General features: G+C 41.1%; 1 protein-coding gene across 1 annotated transcript in view; it reads left to right on the top strand.

Moving 5' to 3' along the window:
• Positions 1–20,565, top strand: part of LOC102303798 (zinc finger protein 236) — a 66,810-nt gene that overhangs the window by 30,222 nt on the left and 16,023 nt on the right. The window contains exons 18-31 of the mRNA XM_005937678.3: positions 1,713–1,864; positions 2,108–2,284; positions 2,538–2,841; positions 3,511–3,614; positions 4,269–4,712; positions 5,921–6,066; positions 6,467–6,698; positions 6,794–6,979; positions 7,870–8,028; positions 11,566–11,723; positions 11,870–11,998; positions 12,122–12,310; positions 15,773–15,902; positions 18,781–18,954. Of these exons, the coding sequence (XP_005937740.1) occupies positions 1,713–1,864; positions 2,108–2,284; positions 2,538–2,841; positions 3,511–3,614; positions 4,269–4,712; positions 5,921–6,066; positions 6,467–6,698; positions 6,794–6,979; positions 7,870–8,028; positions 11,566–11,723; positions 11,870–11,998; positions 12,122–12,310; positions 15,773–15,902; positions 18,781–18,954 (2,684 nt within the window). The remainder of the gene's footprint in view (positions 1–1,712; positions 1,865–2,107; positions 2,285–2,537; positions 2,842–3,510; positions 3,615–4,268; positions 4,713–5,920; positions 6,067–6,466; positions 6,699–6,793; positions 6,980–7,869; positions 8,029–11,565; positions 11,724–11,869; positions 11,999–12,121; positions 12,311–15,772; positions 15,903–18,780; positions 18,955–20,565) is intronic.

Below are 20,565 nucleotides of genomic sequence, written 5' to 3'. Positions count from 1 at the left end.
ATACGACTGTCTTAAGAAATGACTCCCACCTCTTTAGTGTTTAAATTACTATCTTTTAAAAACATCATTAGTTTGAATTACAGCTTCCACACTTCCTTGCCTGTCTGTGCACCCATATTTCTCAAAGGCAGGTTCTGCAGTTTGTCTTTGCTAAATTATTTCAGAAATCTGTCAGGATAGAGGTCACTAGCTGAGCTCTAGTCAAAGGTCTCCTCTCCAGTTTTCTCTGCTTAGGCCAGATGATTCGGGACATTCAGTGAGATTACCAAAACTGTTCTTGTTATATTTGCTACAAGTGACTGTACTTTAAAGTAAATCTTTGCCCATTCTTATGTTGTCCACAATCTGCTCCCTCTATCATCATGACTCACCTCCTCCTGGATTGACTACCTTAAGGCTGATCCATTACAGAAGTGATCTCAACCGTACAATGAGCAGAACCTGGTTTACACCACAGCATTTGGCATTCAGACTGAAGAGTTCAATTTTTATCTCATCAAAGTAGAAAATGTGCCCTTGTGTTGTTTGAGAGCAGTTTTACAGACCACGGGTAATTCGAGGGTAGTGTCAGTCTGCTCATTCCACCATTTAGAGCTGATTTCTGCAGCACTTACGCCTGATGAGTCTGGGTGCTGCAGGTTTTCTGACATGATTGATCATAAACCTCTGCTAGGCTCTCCTGTCCTTTTTTCTTGATCTACAGTCTTGTTATTAATTTTGTGTCGCCTAAATCACCCAAACAATCTGTTTCCAGAGCCTAAAAAGATTAATGATATTAAGTCTTATAAGCAGTGACCTTGAGGAGGCAGATGGTTTATAACTTTGTCCTTAATAACCTTACCTAACTTTGTTATCAGTGTCTTTCAATTTAAACTTTTGCACAGATAAAGCAATAGTATTTACAGAGATTTATTCGCTCATGTGTCTCAGGCTTCTCATTATGTTGAAATGGATTGACATCATTTTTTTGTCTACTTATTTTGCCTTATTTATGGATTTAACTGAAATGAAATTCAATATTATTGGTTTTCTAATTTATTTCTAGTTAGACAGTTGGTGACAGTTTGCTGTCTATCCATACAGTCCATAAAAACTGACCAGAGAATAGTTCAGTTTCTAAATAAATCTAAATACTTTAACTGCACTATGTGGATACTGCTACTGCTACTGGGCCAAACTCTTTTATATTCGAAAAGCTGAGCCTGTAGTTTGTACTAAATTATTCAGTTTAGCTCTGGCAGATGATGTAAAGGCTCACCTGACTGACGAGTGGTCTATCTTTAAAATACAGCCCAGGGCCTTTGCTTCATCATGTCCTCTTCCTATGCCCTGCATTTCTTCTCTTTCTTTTATTATCATTATCAGATAATGCCTTATGCTTTTATGTGGTTTATGGTCACGTTTAAGAGAAGACTAACAGATGTTGCACAAAACCACCAGTTAAAATAAAACATGTTTGCGAAAGGCAAGCTGCTGTTTTCTTAAGCTGTCTTGTGTGTATGTCCTTTCTCTATTTCACAAATAACAAGGCAGTGTAGATCATACGTCCAGTGAAATATTGCTATGTTATTAAAAATGCAATAAAATAATTACATGTTAAGAATTGTTCCAATTCGCATAAATTACTCTCCCAGATCTGGTGAATAACAATAATTCATAAAGATTTACAGCGATTCATTCATTCATGTTGTTGCTGTTTTTTCCATCATCAGGTGCAGTTGGTGCAGTAAAGCCTTTAAAAAGTCAAGCCACTTGAAACAGCACGTGAGATCGCACACTGGGGAGAAACCATTCGGATGTAACCTCTGTGGACGAGCCTTTGTATCAGCTGGAGTACTCAAGTCCCATCTGAATACCCATACAGGTGAGCTCGAGGTCGAGTATGCCATGTTTCACAATGGCATCCTAATTTGCCTAAATTATCTACACTCTAGTCCTTCAAAAGTGGAATAAGTCTATGAACTAAACATACTAAACATGACATTGATTTCATTTTAATTTTTCAATTTGTAAGTCTTTTTCAGGGACTGGCAGTAACAGTAGTGACACCCTAGAGGCTGTCACAAGGATCACACAACACCTTACCTCTGTTCTGTCTTCCCAACAGGAGTGAAGCCCTTTAAGTGTAATGTTTGTGACGCCTCCTTCACCACAAATGGCAGCCTGAATCGCCACATGATCATTCACATCAAGTCTTTCAAATGCTCCATGTGTGATGAGAGCTTCCGGACCAGCCTGCTTTGTAAGAGGCATATGAAAAAGGAGCACGCCATGGACGATCAAAGTAAGCATTACTGCATTGAGTTATACTGTATTTATTTTAAACTATATGGTCTCTCCATCTTACACTGTTATGCAGAGCTGTACATGCACCACTTTTCCTTCAGTGAAGAGTGCCACATTAATCAAGTACAACATACATTATATCAGGCTTCAGCTTGTCTGAGTGCATCTTTGTCTCAGTCCAAGCTGCCTTGCATCAAAAGAAAGTGTCAACCAAAGATAGAAAGTGAAAAAACTGACTCTGTTTATCACAGTTATAGGCCTGGAGTCAAGTCAAGATGTGGAAGAAGAGGAAAATGAAGAGGAAAATGAACAAAAGACATCAAAGAGGAGGGGAATGGAAATTATCACGTTCACTGAAGAGCAGGCAGCCGAATTGGCGAAGGATCCCGGCGAGGAGGCCTCAGTTTCGGAGCGAATACTTTCCCAGTCGGCAGCTGAAAGAGATCGGATCAGTGAGATTAAAGACAAAGCCGTGGAGCTGGAAACCGAACCCAAGTTTGCCAACTGCTGCAATTACTGCCCCAAGAGCTTCAAGAAGCCCAGCGACCTCGTCAGGTAAATGTTGTGCTGCGTATATCAGTTTAGAAGAACTTTGTTTGTCTACAGTAGTCAAAGTCTGAATTGTGTGAGTGTTGATGGTTGGGGGCTTATAGGACTGTGGACCTTATTTAGTTTTACAGCACTTATCTGAACTGAATAATGACACAGCATAATAGCATTAACATTGCTACTGTGTCCTCACACCCACAGTTGGGCTGTGAAAATGCAGTGGAGATTACATTAACCATCTAAAGGAAATAAGAAACAGCCTTAGATATAAATCATCAAGCTACAATTTAATGCATTAAGTAGATGTTGGATAGATTAAAAACAAGCAATAGTTTATATGTATGAAGCCAAGGAAAACAAATCAAGGACATCAGAGAGGAGGTCAAAATAAATGCATTTTAAATCTCTTCAAATTCTGCTCCATGTTATTAAAACTGCACCACAAACACATTTTTTTCATGATCTTTTTCAGTTTCTCAGCTAAACAACTCACCAGAAAGATAAACTGTATGTCCATGGATGATAACCATTTGTATATATCTATTCATATTAGGGTGTGTCTTTACTTTATAATGCATTTAGTTTTTTTAAAAGAAATGTAATCATCACTTTGATATTCTCATGTGTCCTTGTGCTCTTGCAAGTATAACTATATCAATCCTTTTCAATGTCCAGACACATCAGGATCCACACAGGAGAGAGGCCTTACAAGTGTGACGAATGTGGGAAGAGTTTTACAGTGAAGTCGACCCTGGACTGCCACGTTAAAACACATACAGGTTAGTGGTTAATTAGTAGAATATGTTGCTGACTTGTTTGTGTCACCACAAACACCAACCTTACCTTAAAGAAGCTGACACAGTAAGATTGAGCTATGTTAATTCCGTTCGTTTTAGTAGACCTAGCTAGTCATATATTTGTATAACCCTTTTTTTCAAACACACAGTCAAGAATACATTCATACATAACATTAGGTTTTATAAAAATGGCTGTACATCGTAACAAGATGATGCAGTGCTTTAGTAATTTAAAATAAGAGCATGGACCAAAAAGGAGGCCAACTGCTGGAATACAGTCTCAGCAGATCGGCTTATACAGCTCATCTACTGAGAACTTGACATTTGTAGCCATTTAGATGTGATTAATAGCATCTTAAAATGCATTGTGAATTTTACAGGACAACGAGATCACTGAAAAGTGCACGCCTAAAGCAAGTTAATCAAGATAAGAGAAAAAGAAAAAAAAATGTTTATTAAAAGTAGTAAAAGTTATTGGCTGACATTAAAGGTTTTTCTCTTTCTCAGATCAAAGAACCAAGACTAGATTCAAGATTCAAAATTCACATGCTGGTCAAAAATAAACCTGCGGTTTTTAAAGAGCAACGATTCATTTTCAGTTTGCCGCACATAACATCCTCTTTGTTTCTTATTCAGGTCAGAAGCTTTTCAGCTGTCATATGTGCAACACCTCCTTCTCTACAAAGGGGAGCCTGAAGGTGCACATGCGCCTCCACACCGGCTCCAAGCCCTTCAAGTGTCCCTTCTGCGAACTCCGCTTCAGAACTTCGGGTCACCGCAAAACACACATCCAGTGTCACTTCCGTCCAAACGGCGACGGCCGCAAATCCAAGCGTTCTTCCTCGTCCTCCAGTCAGGCCAGACAGGGTCAAGACCCAGCGACTGGGCAGGGTGTGGCTCCAAGTCAGGGGCAGCAGCCAACTGGATCAGAGGCTCTTCAGTCTGTGGGGCTGCTGCAAACACCCAGCGCTGACCCCAGCATTTACCTCCCAGCTAACCAGGTTCTCACAGGACAGTTTGACCAGAATCTACTGCAGTCAGGACTAGTAGGACAGGCCCTCCTGCCCGCCTCCATGTCAGGTAGGGATAATTAATGAGCCATTACTTTAATGCTGTAAAAGAGAGAATTGCAGCAAGAACAATGGTGTTTTGTTTATAACACACCTTTGATTTTAACTGACAGGCCCTAATGTTTTCAGTAAAGCACCATAAGAGCACGAAATGAGTGAAGACTGGTGCCCAAATTTTAATATCCAAGATATCACTGTGCAGTATTATTGACGACCCACTGGCAACACATTTCTTGTGAATGCCACAAAGAGTTACACATTCCTTGGTAGAAATGATAGGTGTACGATTAATGCACCAACAGTTGGTTGTTGTCAGCAGTTGTGACAGGAATGCCCCAGAGGATCATCATTTGTAGTCTCATTGCTTCATATTCAGTTGGCAACATCAAGGGCAAAAAAGGGTTGCACCGCGGCACCCGATGTCAAGCAGACAAAAACACGCCTTCATTGAAGCCCCAGCGCAGTGCGTGGTTGTTTTTGAAGGAAATCGGTCTTTATGTGATGAGAAAAGTCTATCAAAGCATCTCCAAACATTCACAGTGATCGAATAAAAGAAAAGGGAAACAACAAATGATGCAGGGACGACATTGTGATTATTAATTGGGTTTTTGGAGGAGCTCTGATTTCTAAATGCAGCACTGCAGTCAAACATTCGCTAAAATGTTTGAGACGATTAGATTGATGAAGTCTGGCAACATATAAATTTACTTTTCCCACCCTTCACCTGGAGCAGGACAGTGGAGTATTCAGGATTCTTCCCCCCCCCCATGTCTCGCTGTCTCTCAGTGACAATGTACATGTCACTGAAAGCAAACCTCCTCACCCTCTCTCTTTCATCATCTGGGGAATAACTGGATCCAGATTTTTCTTTGTTGTCTGTCAGTCTTTAGCAGGCAAGTTTCATTAGATATTCTGCTCTCATAGAGATTTTTCCATTCCAGAAGAAACCATTAGGGTAGCTATGGTAGCTCAGAAACTCTGCATACAATGTGTTGGAGGTCATGATCTTTGACATCTAATGTAAAATTAAGTTATCTGAAATCAGGGGTAGCCTTATCTCTTGTTTTAAAGTTTTGTTTTAACATAGAAAATTTTTAACTCACATTTTCCTGCTAAGAACTGTTATCCATTAACCGTTAATTATAGTCTTATGTATTATTACATAGCTACTCTCCTGTCAAACATTTACATATGTTTGTGTCTGTGTGTGTGCCTCAGCTGCAGGAGACTTGACCGTGTCGCTCCCAGATGGCCTTACCACGCTGGACGGCATCCACTTGCAGCTGACGCCCGCCAACCTGGTGTGTCCCAACGTCCAGATCTCCGGCATCGACACCAGCAACATCAACAACATCACACTACAGGTTACACATCACGCCTGCCGAACTCTGTGTTATTATCCATATTACTATCCATGTCTAGCCAGCCCAATGTAGGTTGAGATGTGCTCCGAAGAAAACGTGTTTGAGTAATGGTTATTGAAATAGTGTAAGCTATTGAAGGGTGAGTGGTGGCAGGGTGGCAGTCATGCTTCTGAGTAATCGACAGGGAGGCACATCCTATAGTGATACATGCTAGGAATGAGAACAGTGTCAGTCAACAAAGTCATACATAAAACTTTGAAAATGTTTAAAAGCATTGAAAGGAAATCTTATCATTACTTTATTCCATAATGTAAAAGAAAAGAAAATCCTAACATTGTTGCTGATTCCCCCACACATGCTCTCCTTCATTTTCAAGTTAAGTAATACTCACTCCTTTCAGATCGATCCCGCCCTCCTGCAGCAGACTCTACAGCAAGGCGGCCTCCTCTCGCAGCCCCTGAGTGTCGATACAGGTCTGGTCTCCCACTCAGGGAGCCAGCTCATGTCTACGACTGACACCTCAGTGTCTGCCAACGTTGTCATCCACCCACTGACCAGCCTGGCCTTGCAGCCCTCCACTATCACACCTGCGCAGGTCACAATGGCTGGACTATCTGAGCAGGATGCTGCCAGTATGTATGACAGCTCTAAGTGGAAAAAAACATACAGAGTGGCCACATTGTACTAGGAGGTCACCATCTGTGTTATGTTGCTGTGGGTTGTGCAGGTTCTCAGGACCTAAGCAATGTCATGGGCAGCTCTGCGCTAGTGGCAGGTGGCAACAGCGGTCAGGAGATCACCCTGACCATCAACAACTCCAGCCTGACACAAGCTCTCGCCCAAGTCCAGGCTTCAGCTGCTGGTTCTGGCACAGCAGGAGGAAATCCTCAGGAGATCACCCTCACCATATCAGGTAGAAACAAAAATATCAAATACCAAAAATACACAGCTCTGCTGAACATGTTTTTTAGTAAAGGCAGAAAGGGGCTATTGATAACAAACATGGGAAAATAATAATAAAAAAAAGCTCTCAACTATCACTATTGATTTTCTCACTCAGGCAAACACACTAGCAGGCAAAGAGGAAAAAATGAAGCCAATAATAACTCAGAGCCACTCCACAAACCCAGATCTAAAGACACTCTATTAGAGGCCATTTTTCAGCTTTTGTATACACCATCAGCATCACCCATTTGGCTGTATCATCTGGGGATTTAAAGTTCGTTGCATCAACAATGTGAAGGAGGGATGTAGCTGTATCACTAAGCCTGCTAAGTCTACTCAGCTCAATCTCTCTTTCATTTCAGCCCTCTGACTTATTGTATCGTGATTGCAGTCTTAAAGCTTTAAGAAGCTATTCTCATTTTAAGTTTTTTATTTATGAATAAGTGCAGTCATAAAAACAGCATTGTATGCAGTTCCATCAAAAATAAGATTTTTTCCTGCCCAGGCAGCAGAAATTGTTGGGCTGGAAATTCATCGTCTTAAGAGAGAAAAATGTTATCAGTCATATTCTTCTTATTTTAGTGTGACAATATGTTTGGTTAATAAAAGTTAAGCACTTATTAAACTACACTGTATGTGGCATTGCATGGCATATTAATCATGTGTAAAACCTAATTCAATTAACCCTGAAGGAATTTTGTTGAGTTACTTTGTTTGAATCTTACTTTGTTACTTTGTTTGCGTTTGACCACCCTTCAAAATATGAACTACATTTCAGAAAACACTTAGCATCTTTATAATAGAAGCAAATAACCTCATGAAAATAATTAAAGCTCATGTTCTACAATACAATTGCAGGTCAGGATCTGCTCCCCCAGCCAAACAATCCCAGTGCCGCTGAGATGAACGGCAGCATCAGGCTAGCGTCACCGCTAAACGGCCAAACCACCAGTGCAACTCTGACCATCACCAATGACCACCTGCTACCTCAAAGCCCCGCCAATACTGGAAATGCTGGTAAGACTATACCCGTCTTCTAACCGCGTGTGATAAGAGATTTGCATTCTTTCCAAACGATTTTTACAGCTTACTTCAAATATGCATCTGCATGTAATATTGCCCTGGTCATGAAAGACATGCATGACCAGAGAAGATCCTGAATTTGACTTGCACCTTCTTTCACAAAAGCCATTTTTTCAAAAGCTAAAATACAGTAGCTGGCATGACTTGCAGACTTGCAGTTGCTCTCCATGATCTGAAAAAGATATGCCTGTTTATCAGACTCCTATAAAGGCTGTTATGTTTTTCCTCCACGTTGTTTACACTCTCTCAGCCCTGAAGCATCCCTTCTGTGCTGCTGCACGCACTCTTTCGTTCATCCTCTTATGACTTGCAACTGCCAACATTTTGTTTTCATTCACATTTTGTTCAGGATCCCAACAGATTTCCTTTGACTTTTTTTGTAATATGACAAGACTTTTGGGTTTCAGAGAAACTAAACTTTATTAGAAGTAGAGGGTTCTACTTCACCAGCACAAACTGTGAGAGGTCCCCCAACTGTGGAGAGATCAAAGTGCACGAGGAAAGCTGCCAGATAGATTTTCAAACCTGAGAAACCCTAATCGTCTGCCATGTCCAGATCACTCAAGAGATATTAAAAAATTGCTATGACAAAAATGAAGCTTGAACTTTTCTGCTCTCTAACAGGGAGCGTGCCAGAAAAATTGCAACTCAGGGTTGTGTTTTTTTTATTTTTATTTTTTCTCCAGACAAAAAGCTAAAGCAGGCTCGTCAATTGTTGCAATTGACTGTCAATGCTGCTGGATTCAAGTGTTTTAGAACCCCTCAATTCGAATGCTAGCAGCTAATTTTGACAGATGGTTAACACCTCTTTCTTTAGCTACCCACTTATGTCTGTTTTTAGGGTTGCAGCTATCGATTGTTACATTGACTGATTGACTAATTTGATAATAAATACTTCTGTCTTCTTAATAAGCATTAGTAAAGATTCGAAAGAGAAAAAAATTACAGGTCTTTCAAAATGAGCTGCTCATTGGTTTCCATGTTAGAAATTCCAGTGTTTTACAGTGCATACAGCATCTGTCAAAAAAAAGAAAAACAGCTTACAGTTTTTTACAGACGCTAGGACACATTTCTCAATACTTAGGTCACTTTTGCAAAACTCCTCACACAGTGAGCACAACAGAAGTCTATGTGGGCTAAACTGAGGACCAGTTATCATTGTTTTGGCACAAAATGCATTCAATGACTACATCTCTCAAATTTCATGAATTATTTTCTCACTCAGACACAACAACTGCCAAAAATCTTTGTACGTACAGGACATTTTGCATGTGCTTACATACTGTTTTCAAAACTGTTAAACCAATGGCCAAAACAATAACACAATGCAAAGCTTAAAAAGACAGCAAAATTCAACAGCAATATTTTAGTGAAACATATTTTAAATCTAAAAATCCAGTTTAACCAGCCACAGCTTATTCTCATTGTAGATGAACATCTACACAGGTGTTACTCCTTCAATTTTTCAACTCCTTCAATTCTGGCATGCCAGAAGATTCTTTCCTAGGTGTGTTGCCCTAGATGACATAAGATGTGATGTGGATGAGAACCTGTGGCCAAATGGAGAAGACCGAGTAGATTACCGTAGTATTACTATTGTATGTGTATCAGTGGATGGTGTGTATACAAATTCTTGTATTTTGGGATTACTTAGTGCAAAAAAATAAAAATACATAAACAAATATTAACGAATTCTGCATGATGTCTGATTCATTCCAGTAACATATATTGAAATTATAAACAGAGATGCATCCTTGTTTTACACAAGAAAACACTGTGTAATGCTACATGTTGTTAGTGTTTTTTAGGTCATTGTTTTGTGGGTGACAAAGTGTGTTTGTCGGCTGTCAACCTTTGCTAGTGTTCTGGAAGAATGAGTTTATTTGAGACCTGAATAAAGTGTTTTGGTAGTTGTAGTGCATTTTGAATGTGAAATGAACTGCTTTGCCAAGCTGAAGGTCAGTTAGGAGGATTGTGTGAAGAGTTTTGCAAAAGTGACCTAAGTATTGTGAAATGTGTCCTAGCGGCTGTAAAAAACTGTAACCCCGTGACCCTGTTTATATATATTTTTAAAGAAAATATTATATTAAATGCAAAAATATATAAATACTCTCAAGTCAAATAAAAAAGATATATATGCAATATAAAGAAAGGCATAAACATTGATCTTAATTTTGTTATTTTGGAAAGATTTCTGACATTAGTAGGAGGTAAAAAGAGTTCTGAAAGTGAAGATTTTTGTGGCGTTTGTATCTGTGAGTTTTTATGCTGTGCAAGTTCAAGTGTACAACTGAATGAGTGAGTTTGTGCCTTTAAAACCTAACAACACTGAGGTCAGTGGGGTTTTACTGGCTTTGATCTGAAAAAAGTAGAAAAATGAAATAAAATGTAAAAATGAAAGCCTTGAAATAAATATGGTCCAGTACACCCCATGCCCCCCTTTAGACTCACTCCTGTTCACCTCCATGTAAAATAGGACAAGCAGTACAATTTAAACATATTATCAAACTGAATTAGCAGTTTATCAGCATACTTTAATACAACTTCTGGAAGCTTGAATAACTACTTTATAGTTATGAAGTCCAGTCTGTCAGATAGCTTGTCACCTAGAAGCCTGATCAAATTTTCAGTCTCATCTATATCTCTTCATTACCTTCCACTTAACTCAAGTGGAAAGAAAAATAATAATAATAATGTTCCCACAGCTTCTCTCAGACACACAGAGCATCTTTGATTTTGTTGCTTTGGCTAAAACCTTCCTGTCACTCTGTCTGCAGACACGGTCCAACCCGTGATTTGACTGAGAAACTGTATTTTTATTCAAACCAAATATTGTCTAGTTTTGTGCGTCTCTAATGCAATATCCTCCCAAACCTAATGAATCTGCCAGTGTTAGTTTCAGTCAGAGAGCAAAGCACCAAAAGAGCTGTGGTTGCCAGCCCAAACCCTCATCTGTCTCAGAAGGTGTCCCAGATTTGTGTGAGAGGATACTTGTCAAAAGACTGTTCTTTAAAACGTGGAGTGAAATTATCCTTCATTCTGGCCAGCCAGAGATATGATTTCATAGACCCAACAGGAAATGAAAACTGCTCTGATAAGGCAGAATGAGAGGCGAGGTTAGTGAATGTAAGTGGGCTAAAACTGCAGTTTTCCGTTGTCACAGACAGCCAGAGTTTTACGCCGGATTCTCTCCCTGACGTAACCCCAAAGGGGATTTTTGTCTGTAATTGAACCAGTGACCCTTCATTTGCCAAGAACATTTGTTAACCACTACACCAATGGAGACACTAATATTGAAAAAGGTTTTGTGGAGAAGTGAAAAATGAGCCTTTTTATGGCATCCAGGTCTGTTGTGTCTAAGAGGATAATGTTCATTTAAACACAGTTTCTTTGTATGTCTGCATTTTGCGCACAGTTGCTGGTGGCATAAACCAGCTGGGTATTAACCTTTTAACCACTCTCTCCTGTCAGTCACCAGTCTGCCACCAAGCACCACCCTGTCTCACACTGCTGCCTCCCAGAGCCTAGTGATGTCACCAGGAACTATGGCCAGTGATGGCAGCGTCACACTAACCCTTGCAGATGCTCAGGGCATGCTGGATGGCGTCACCTTAAACCTCAATACACAGGTATAAAAAAACCCAAATGTCCAGCACAATTTACAGACTGTAGTAGCTGCTATTTTGCATTATTACTAATTTAACATGACAATCAAAATGTGTCAGACATGAGTTATGTCATGAAGCGCTTTTTCAATGTATATTTTGTTTTTTAGGGTCAGACTTTCCCTGCAGTACTGAATGATTCTGGCCTAACAGGACAGCCAGGGACCACAGGCCAGCAGGTCATACTGGTTAGCCACCAGTCCCAGTCCGCAAATGGAGCAACAGACAATGGATATACTGTAAGTATATTTGTTTTGTTTGCTTCACCAATCCAGGGGAAGAGCTCAAAGAGTGCCTGTCAGCTGATGTTTATACCATCACCATTATGCATTGTAAGCTCTTTGTCTTTGTGCGTGCTTCAGATTTCCACTGATAAGGGTGGGAAAGAGCTCCAGGTGGATACTGATAACCGAAATCAGTGTTTCTACTGTAATCAAGTGTGCCAGAATGCCAATACACTGCGACGTCACTGCAGACAGGCTCACGGCAAGGACCGCTGTCATGTCTGCAGCCTCTGTAGAAAGGCCTTCAAGCGAGCTACACACCTGAAAGTAAGAACTTATACAGACACAGCCTGTTGAAAAATTGTTTTAAATCTAAGCTGCTGAGAGCATTTATCTAAATCATCCAGCTATTGGAATACAGGAAAAAAACCCTGCTTTTTATATAAAGACATAGAAATGATAAATGACCCTTTTTAGGTTTTATTAAAGCAGTATGTCAACTTGCATGGCACGGTTTGTTTTTTTATTTTATTTTTATTAGTCAGTGCATCTACCTTAGGTGTGAAAGTTATAGATTTGAAAACTGCAGGAAAAGTAGCTTCACATTTTAATGCATCAAAAAACTCAATACAGCACAGCCTGTGTACGGGTAAATCTTCAAGTTGCAGTCCCTGTCACTTTTAACTACACAACAAAGCAATCAGACTGTGAAGGAGCGTGCATGCTTCTCTTTGCCACTGACCTTCTTCACAGTCAAGCACACAAATGCCAGGGAGAAGGAAGACACAGCTCTATACTCAAGCCCTCTTCCTGCTATTTTTCGTGTTTCTTCTCAAAGGCCACAAAGTGAAAGCCCTTTTTTTTTCTGTAAATGTGCCCCAGTGCGTTGAACAGTAACTGTCTCCCATGAATGTAGTGCAGTGGAGATTAATTGCTGTCACACAGAGAGCGGCTGACCTCTTTCCACATCCCTGAGACTCTTTATTAGTCTACAACCAGAAGTTGGATGTTGACGGGTTTTTTAAAATGAATTAGTCCTGCAGTTATTTTTCATTTTTTCTGTTGGACCCCAGATAATGATTTGGCTTTTTTAATTACAGCCAGACATGAAAAAACTTTAGCTTCATAATATACTGAAAAAATTAACTGCACACTTACAGAATACCCAATCCGTTTTTGCTTCAAAGCAAATTCCTCCGGAAATATCAGGAATACAGATACATTAATAATGTGGTACAATTGTACAGTAGTCCACTGTCATAAATCACTGGAGCTTTTTAAGCTGCAATAGAATATTTACCTCAATTAATATATAATAACTCACTGCCTTTTTTGCCAAAAGTTAAGGAGGTGTCTTTTGTGTGTATATCAGAGATAAATCTACAGCCAGGATAGCTTACAGTGTAGAAATGGGAGACTGACTAGCCTAGCTCACGCCAGATGTAACAAAATCACCCTATCAGTTATTCAGTGTACACCATAGTGTGTTTTTTGTCAGCTCTTTTACTTTTGTTGCTATGATACTAGATAGTCACCGAATAAAAGTGTCACTGCTTAACTGTTAGAGCCACAGTGAACAAAATGTTCCTCCAAACATTATTTTTCATATCAGCAATGTAGTGTACTTGCAACCCAGTATCGTGATAGCCTCGAATTTCATTTGCTACATGTATGAATATTCAGAGGGCTGCACTATTGACTTCTACTTCATTAGAGTTTAGCATTTGTACAGCTAGGATGTAATAGCTGGTCAGTGTTGGTTACTTGGAAAATTGAGGGAAAAAAATCCATGAATCCACATGGTAGGATTTGTAAAGAATTTATTCGTAAATCAGGGTGGAAAATAAGTATTTGGTCAATAACAAAAATACAACTCAATACTTTGTAACATAACCTTTGTTGGCAATAACAGAGGTCAAACGTTTACTATAGGTCTTTACCAGGTTTGCACACACAGTAGCTGGTATTTTGGCCCATTCCTCCATGCAGATCTTCTCGAGAGCAGTGATGTTTTGGGGCTGTCGCCGAGCAACACAGACTTTCAACTCCCGCCACAGATTTTCTATGGGGTTGAGGTCTGGAGACTGGCTAGGCCACTCCAGGACTTTCAAATGCTTCTTACGGAGCCACTCCTTTGTTGCCCGGGCGGTGTGTTTTGGATCATTGTCATGTTGGAAGACCCAGCCTCGTTTCAGCTTCAAAGTTCTCACTGATGGAAGGAGGTTTTGGCTCAAAATCTCACGATACATGGCCCCATTCATTCTGTCCTTAACACGGATCAGTCGTCCTGTCCCCTTGGCAGAAAAACAGCCCCATAGCATGATGTTTCCACCCCCATGCTTCACAGTAGGTATGGTGTTCTTGGGATGCAACTCAGTATTCTTCTTCCTCCAAACACGACGAGTTGACTTTATACCAAAAAGTTCTACTTTGGTTTCATCTGACCACATGACATTCTCCCAATCCTCTGCTGTATCATCCATGTGCTCTCTGGCAAACTTCAGACGGGCCTGGACATGCACTGGCTTCAGCAGCGGAACACGTCTGGCACTGCGGGATTTGATTCCCTGCCGTTGTAGTGTGTTACTGATGGTGACCTTTGTTACTTTGGTCCCAGCTCTCTGCAGGTCATTCACCAGGTCCCCCCGTGTGGTTCTGGGATCTTTGCTCACCGTTCTCATGATCATTTTGACCCCACAGGATGAGATCTTGCGTGGAGCCCCAGATCGAGGGAGATTATCAGTGGTCTTGTATGTCTTCCATTTTCTGATGATTGCTCCCACAGTTGATTTTTTCACACCAAGCTGCTTGCCTATTGTAGATTCACTCTTCCCAGTCTGGTGCAGGTCTACAATACTTTTCCTGGTGTCCTTCGAAAGCTCTTTGGTCTTGGCCATGGCAGAGTTTGGAGTCTGACTGTTTGAGGCTGTGGACAGGTGTCTTTTATACAGATGATGAGTTCAAACAGGTGCCATTCATACAGGTAACGAGTGGGGGACAGAAAAGCTTCTTACAGAGGACGTTACAGGTCTGTGAGTGCCAGAGATTTTCCTTGTTTGAGGTGACCAAATACTTATTTTCCACCCTGATTTACGAATAAATTCTTTACAAATCCTACCATGTGAATTCATGGATTTTTTTTTTCACATTCTGTCTCTCACAGTTGAAGTGTACCTCTGGTGCAAATTACTGACCTCTGTCATCATTTTCAGTGGGGGAACTTGCACAATCGGTGGCTGACTAAATACTTTTTTGCCCCACTGTAAGTAGTGTTAGATTTCCTTGATAATACAAAAAAGCACTACCACGGTACTAAAACTAGCTTAAAATGTTGTCTGATAATAGTAATATATAAATAGAACGTGGAGCACAGAAATGTGAGAGGTAATATATCTTCAGTAATTCAGAAATGATGACTACCTTACATAGATTTATGTCATTGAGATCAGTACTCCTGATCAACACTGATCTTAATAAACATTTACTGAGATGAGCATATTTTTATTAATCCTTTATTTATCCAGGTAAAAAATCTCATTGAGATTAAAAATCTCATTTCCAAGAGAGACCTGGCAGTATATTAATACTGGGTGTAATTAATCTCCTTGTGTTGTCAAAGCAGCCCTAATTCTCTGTGACAAGGTCAAAGGATGCTGCTAATTTCTTTGAGGAATACAAATACAAATGATGAAATACAAATATTTGTGCAGGTTTTTCGCACTGATGCTGTGAGCGCCTGTCTGTTGAGGACAGAGTTAGACTGTAACTGTAAACTCATTTTATCTGCAGGAACATAAACGAGTGCACCAGCCGGGCCCGTCACCCAGCTCCCAGAAGCCCAGAGTCTTCAGTTGTTCCTCCTGCGTAAAAGCCTTCGCCAAGCGCAGTCAGCTGGAGAGACACAATCGAACGCACACAGGTGACAAAACACTGTCGTTCATTATAGTTTAAAATCCCAAACCCTAATCTGACAGTAGATGTAAAAGGCTGAGATGGTTTGGACATGTTCAGAGGAGGGGTGGTAGATAAGAGGAAAGAGTCTGCTATTGTTTTAGAAATACAAACGACCGTGTATTTTCTTTGATATTAACATCATTTCAAAGCTTGAAGACTTATTTATTTTTCGACATAATCGCCATTTTGGTCGATTTTTAAACGCTGTGGCAGTTTTATAATACCCATGTCATACCCGCTTGCTGCCACTGTAGCAGAATCGCCTTCCGGACAAATGTTCTTTCACCTTGGCAACATGTTGTAGTCACTGGGTTGTAGTACAGGCCGTTTTTAAAAAAAAAAAAGTAATATGTAATAAATAGTGTTGTGTATATACAGTTGAGTTATTGCACATAGGATTGGTATTGCACAGTGGTGGTCCATAGAGGAAGTGGGAAGAAGAAATAAAAAATTTTGGGGGGGGGGCTGTGTTATCGGTGCATGTGTGAGTTCAGGTGAGTTATGGCTTTGGGAAAGAAACAGTTTTGGAGTCTGTGGGTTTTTGTGCTGATGCACCTGTAGCGCAGGCTGAACATGTTGAAACCAGGGTGGGAGCTGTCCTTGATAATGTTTGCTGCTCTGCTGAGGCTGCGGGAGGAATAAATGTCCATCAGGGAGGGGAGAGGGCAGCCGATCATCTTCTGTGCTGTCTTGACCACACTCTGAAGCCTCACTCTATCCGCCTTGGTGCAGCTGCCTTACCATACCGTGATGCAGTAGGTTAGCAGGCTCTCAATGGATGAGCGGTAGAAGGTCAGCAGCAGGTTGGAGTTCAGCTTGTACTTCCTGATGACTCTCAGGAAGTGCAGCCGCTGTTGGGCCCTCTTGACAACCGCTGAGATATTGTCTGTCCAGGAGATGTCAGCAGAGATGAGGACACCAAGGAACCGGAAGGTGTGGACCCTCTCCACACACTCCCCATTGATGTAAAGGGGGGCCAAGTCAGTGCTGTGTCTCCTGAAGTCAACAATGAGCTCTTTGGTTTTCTTAGTGTTCAGTGCCAGGTTGTTTTCTGAACACCATGCTGCCAGCTTCAGGACTTCCTCTCTGTAGTCTGCCTCGTCTCCCTTTGAGATGAGTCCGACTACCGTGGTGTCATCAGCAAACTTGATGATGAGAGTGTTGTTGTGGGTCGAACTGCAGTCGTGGGTGTAGAGAGAATACAGGAGGGGGCTCAGCACACAGCCCTGTGGGGAGCTGGTGCTCAGTGTGCGAGTGAAGGAGAGATGAGGGCCGAGTCTTACAGTCTGGGGCCGGTTTGTGAGAAAGTCCTTTATCCAGGCACATGTGAAAGGAGGGAGGCCAAGAGTGACCAGTTTGGTGATGAGGATGTCCGGGATGATTGTATTAAAGGCTGAGCTGTAGTCCACGAAGAGCATTCGGACGTAGTTCTGCCACTGCTCTAGGTGACTCAGCACAGCGTGGAGGGCTGTGGCAATGCTGACAGGTACTGTGAAACACTGGAAAAACTGAGACGGGCATTTCAGAACTGGAGAACAGGAATACTGAGCAAGGGCGTAAGCATTCTCCACGACACCGCGCGTCCACAAGTCGCCCGTCATAAATACACGGTTGTTTGTATTTCTAAAACAATAGGAGACCTTACTTTTGGGATTGCCCTCGTACATTAACTCCTTTGTTGAGACTAATAATATGATTATTGAAAAAAAGTGGGATTTCAAGCAGTGTGTGTCATATTAAGCAGCTACAATCTTCCCCTTTCAGGCTCACTAATTCAAAAACTTATGCAAAGTTTATAAGCACATAAAAAACATATTTCTGTCCTATCTTTCATTGGATCTCTCTCTGCTGGGTTAGCTCATAATTTTGTGCTGCGGGGTTTGTTATGCTTTATCTTTTAGCAGAAAACCCCCCAGAAATGTTCCACTTCCCCTTTGCTCCCAGCTTACGACTGACGTTTGTCACTGCTTGTTATCTCATGCCTAGCTTAACAGACGTGACAGGCCCTGAAATGAAAAATGTTTGAGGAGAAGCGACTCTGGTTGTGTAGCCCTGAATTCCTTAGGAATAGGAGCTGTTTCTTTGGTTAGTTTTGTACAGCAAGTTAGTGCAAAGAGTTGTAGCTTAAGCATAAACAATGTAGGCATAGCTGCTTTGCCTGTGTGTCAGAAGATGTGAAATAAATTGTGTCTTGAGGGGAAAAAGAATATGATTTCTTTACATGGCCATTATCACAATAGCATCCAGCTGCTTCGGTTCAGCTGGATGCTGATTTGTTTGTTTCAGCAGGACACGGCATTAATACGTGAAGAGTTTTCTTACATCTGGCGTACTGAAGGGTCTGCATTTTAGATCCCAGTAACTGAACTGCAGGAGACTGCAGCATTAAAAACACTTGCTTTAGGTTCACCATCTCTCCTTAATGAAACCAGAAAATCACCACCTCTAAATGCACACTCCTACAGTAACAGTGACCTTTCAGCACCCTCATCAAGGACGCAGCGGGTTATGGCAGTTTAATTTCGACACCTAGAAAATTACTCACAAGAGGAAACATGTCAGAATTTGTGTGGCTTTTGTTTCCTACTCAGATTGTAGTACACTTTTGTTAATAACATAGCTTGTGAAAGCAGTTTGTGCACAATGCAGTTCACTTCACAGCTGCTTATTTACAGGAATAAAATCCTTATATCATTATCCATCAATGGGAGCGTTTTGTTCAGCTGTTTGTGAACCAGAGGAGAATCTTTACTAAGAATGTACACAGTATGTTTACGTTTTTGAACATATTGGGGTAGCATCTGTTGATGCTGATTAAACTGTGGGCCTGTGTGTTACTGCAGGTGAGCGGCCTTTCAAGTGCACTCAGTGTGACAAGGCCTTCAACCAGAAGAGCGCTCTGCAGGTCCACATGGTCAAACACACTGGAAAGAAGCCATTCAAGTGTGAGGTGTGCAACATCAGATTCACCCAGAAAAGCAACATGAAGCATCACATGAAGAGATCGCACGGCTACGGTAAGCGCCCGGGTGTCACGGCACTAATTAGAAAAAACCCCGCATCTCTCTCCTGTTAGATTCTCTTTCAGTCAGAAAAAAAATGTTTCCAAGGTCATTGAGGAATTTAGCGCGTCACAAAAAAGTCTTTGTGTCTCTTAGTGTCAAGGTTACATTTCCTACACGGTGGGAATGGTGAACATTAAAAGGTGTCTCTGAGCGCTTAAATGATTGAAAAGCACTACAGGCTGTCCCCATTAGAAAAAACACACACCATCTCTCATCCTCGCATGTAGTATCTGTGGGGCTTCACTTCATGATCCTTCTCATTAAGAATGAGTTGTTAGAATGCCAACACTCAGTCTCATCAAACACACACACACACGTGCAGTCGCCTTCATCTTGCAGGCTTGGTGAAGCTTCACAGCAGGGGAGCTTTGCTGAGTGGTCCATCAGCTGTTCCCAGAAGCCTCCACTTTGATATCTATCATTGACATGAATGTTAATTTATTGTCTTTCAAAGTTTACCCCAAGACCCTCTTTTGTTTAACCTTGGACACATACACAGTGTTCGCTGTTCTGGGAACCTGAGCGGTACATACTGAGGAGGGCCTGAGGAGGAGAACAGAGCTGTCAGATCTGTTTAACAGAACAGCTTATTTAACTTGAAATCCAGCTCCGCAAAAGGTTCCTGCTCTGTACCCTCTGGCTGAATAAAGAAAACCAAGTGTCTTTTTCAAAGTTGTTTTTTTACTTTTATAGTTATCCAAATCTTAAAGACATGCCGAAATTAAAAGAATATGTTTTGAGGTTGACTAATGTCTCATATTTTCAGAAAACAACAAAGTCACGCAGCATGAAATGCGTGACTGATTCTTGCTACAGTGCAGATAAGACACAAAGCAGCCGTGTCCACGCACTTGAAAACTGTGTTTTCAACTTACAGACACAGTGTGTGCAAATCACAGCGACAGGGCAGAATATTAATGTGTGATTCAAAACGCAGCCACCTGCTCTTCTTTGTGTTAGCGGCCTGGCTTCTCAATGAGGGTTTTTTATAAGCTTTTCATCAACATCTTGTACAAGAACGGTTAGACGCTTGTGTGGGACCATGTGATCAAGGTACAAACATTTGAGTAAAGTGAGAGTTTTCAGGCAGTATAATGTCTTCAGCACATCTTCTTTGTTTTTCAAGCTGAGATTCATCTCCAATGTCCTAACCACTATTTTCCAGGTGGCCAGTAAATCTTGGAGCTTTTATTTGTCTACCTATCTCATATCATGAGCCAGCTGTATCAGTACACTGGAATTTAGAGGTCTTTAGTGAACTTAAGTTTCTCAAATACGGGGTTTAATAATAATAATAATAATAATAATAATATAATGGATTGCATTTATATAGCGCTTTTCAAGGCACCTAAAGTGCTTTACAATTCCACTATTCATTCACTCTCACGTTCACACACTGGTGGAGGCAAGCTACAGTTGCAGCCACAGCTGCCCTGGGGCAGAAGCCTCGCTTCTGCCACCGCTTCTGCCATATCGCGCCATCGGCCCCTCTGGCTATCACCAGTAGGAGGTAGGTGAAGTGTCTTGCCCAAGGACACAACGACCAGGACAGAGGAACAACCT

This window comes from Haplochromis burtoni, unplaced genomic scaffold (assembly GCF_018398535.1).
Source record: "Haplochromis burtoni strain Fernald_Lab_line unplaced genomic scaffold, NCSU_Asbu1 Contig_240, whole genome shotgun sequence".
Lineage (NCBI taxonomy): Eukaryota > Metazoa > Chordata > Actinopteri > Cichliformes > Cichlidae > Haplochromis > Haplochromis burtoni.
Note: the sequence above shows the minus strand (reverse complement) of the source record. Positions and strands in the feature narration are given on the sequence as shown.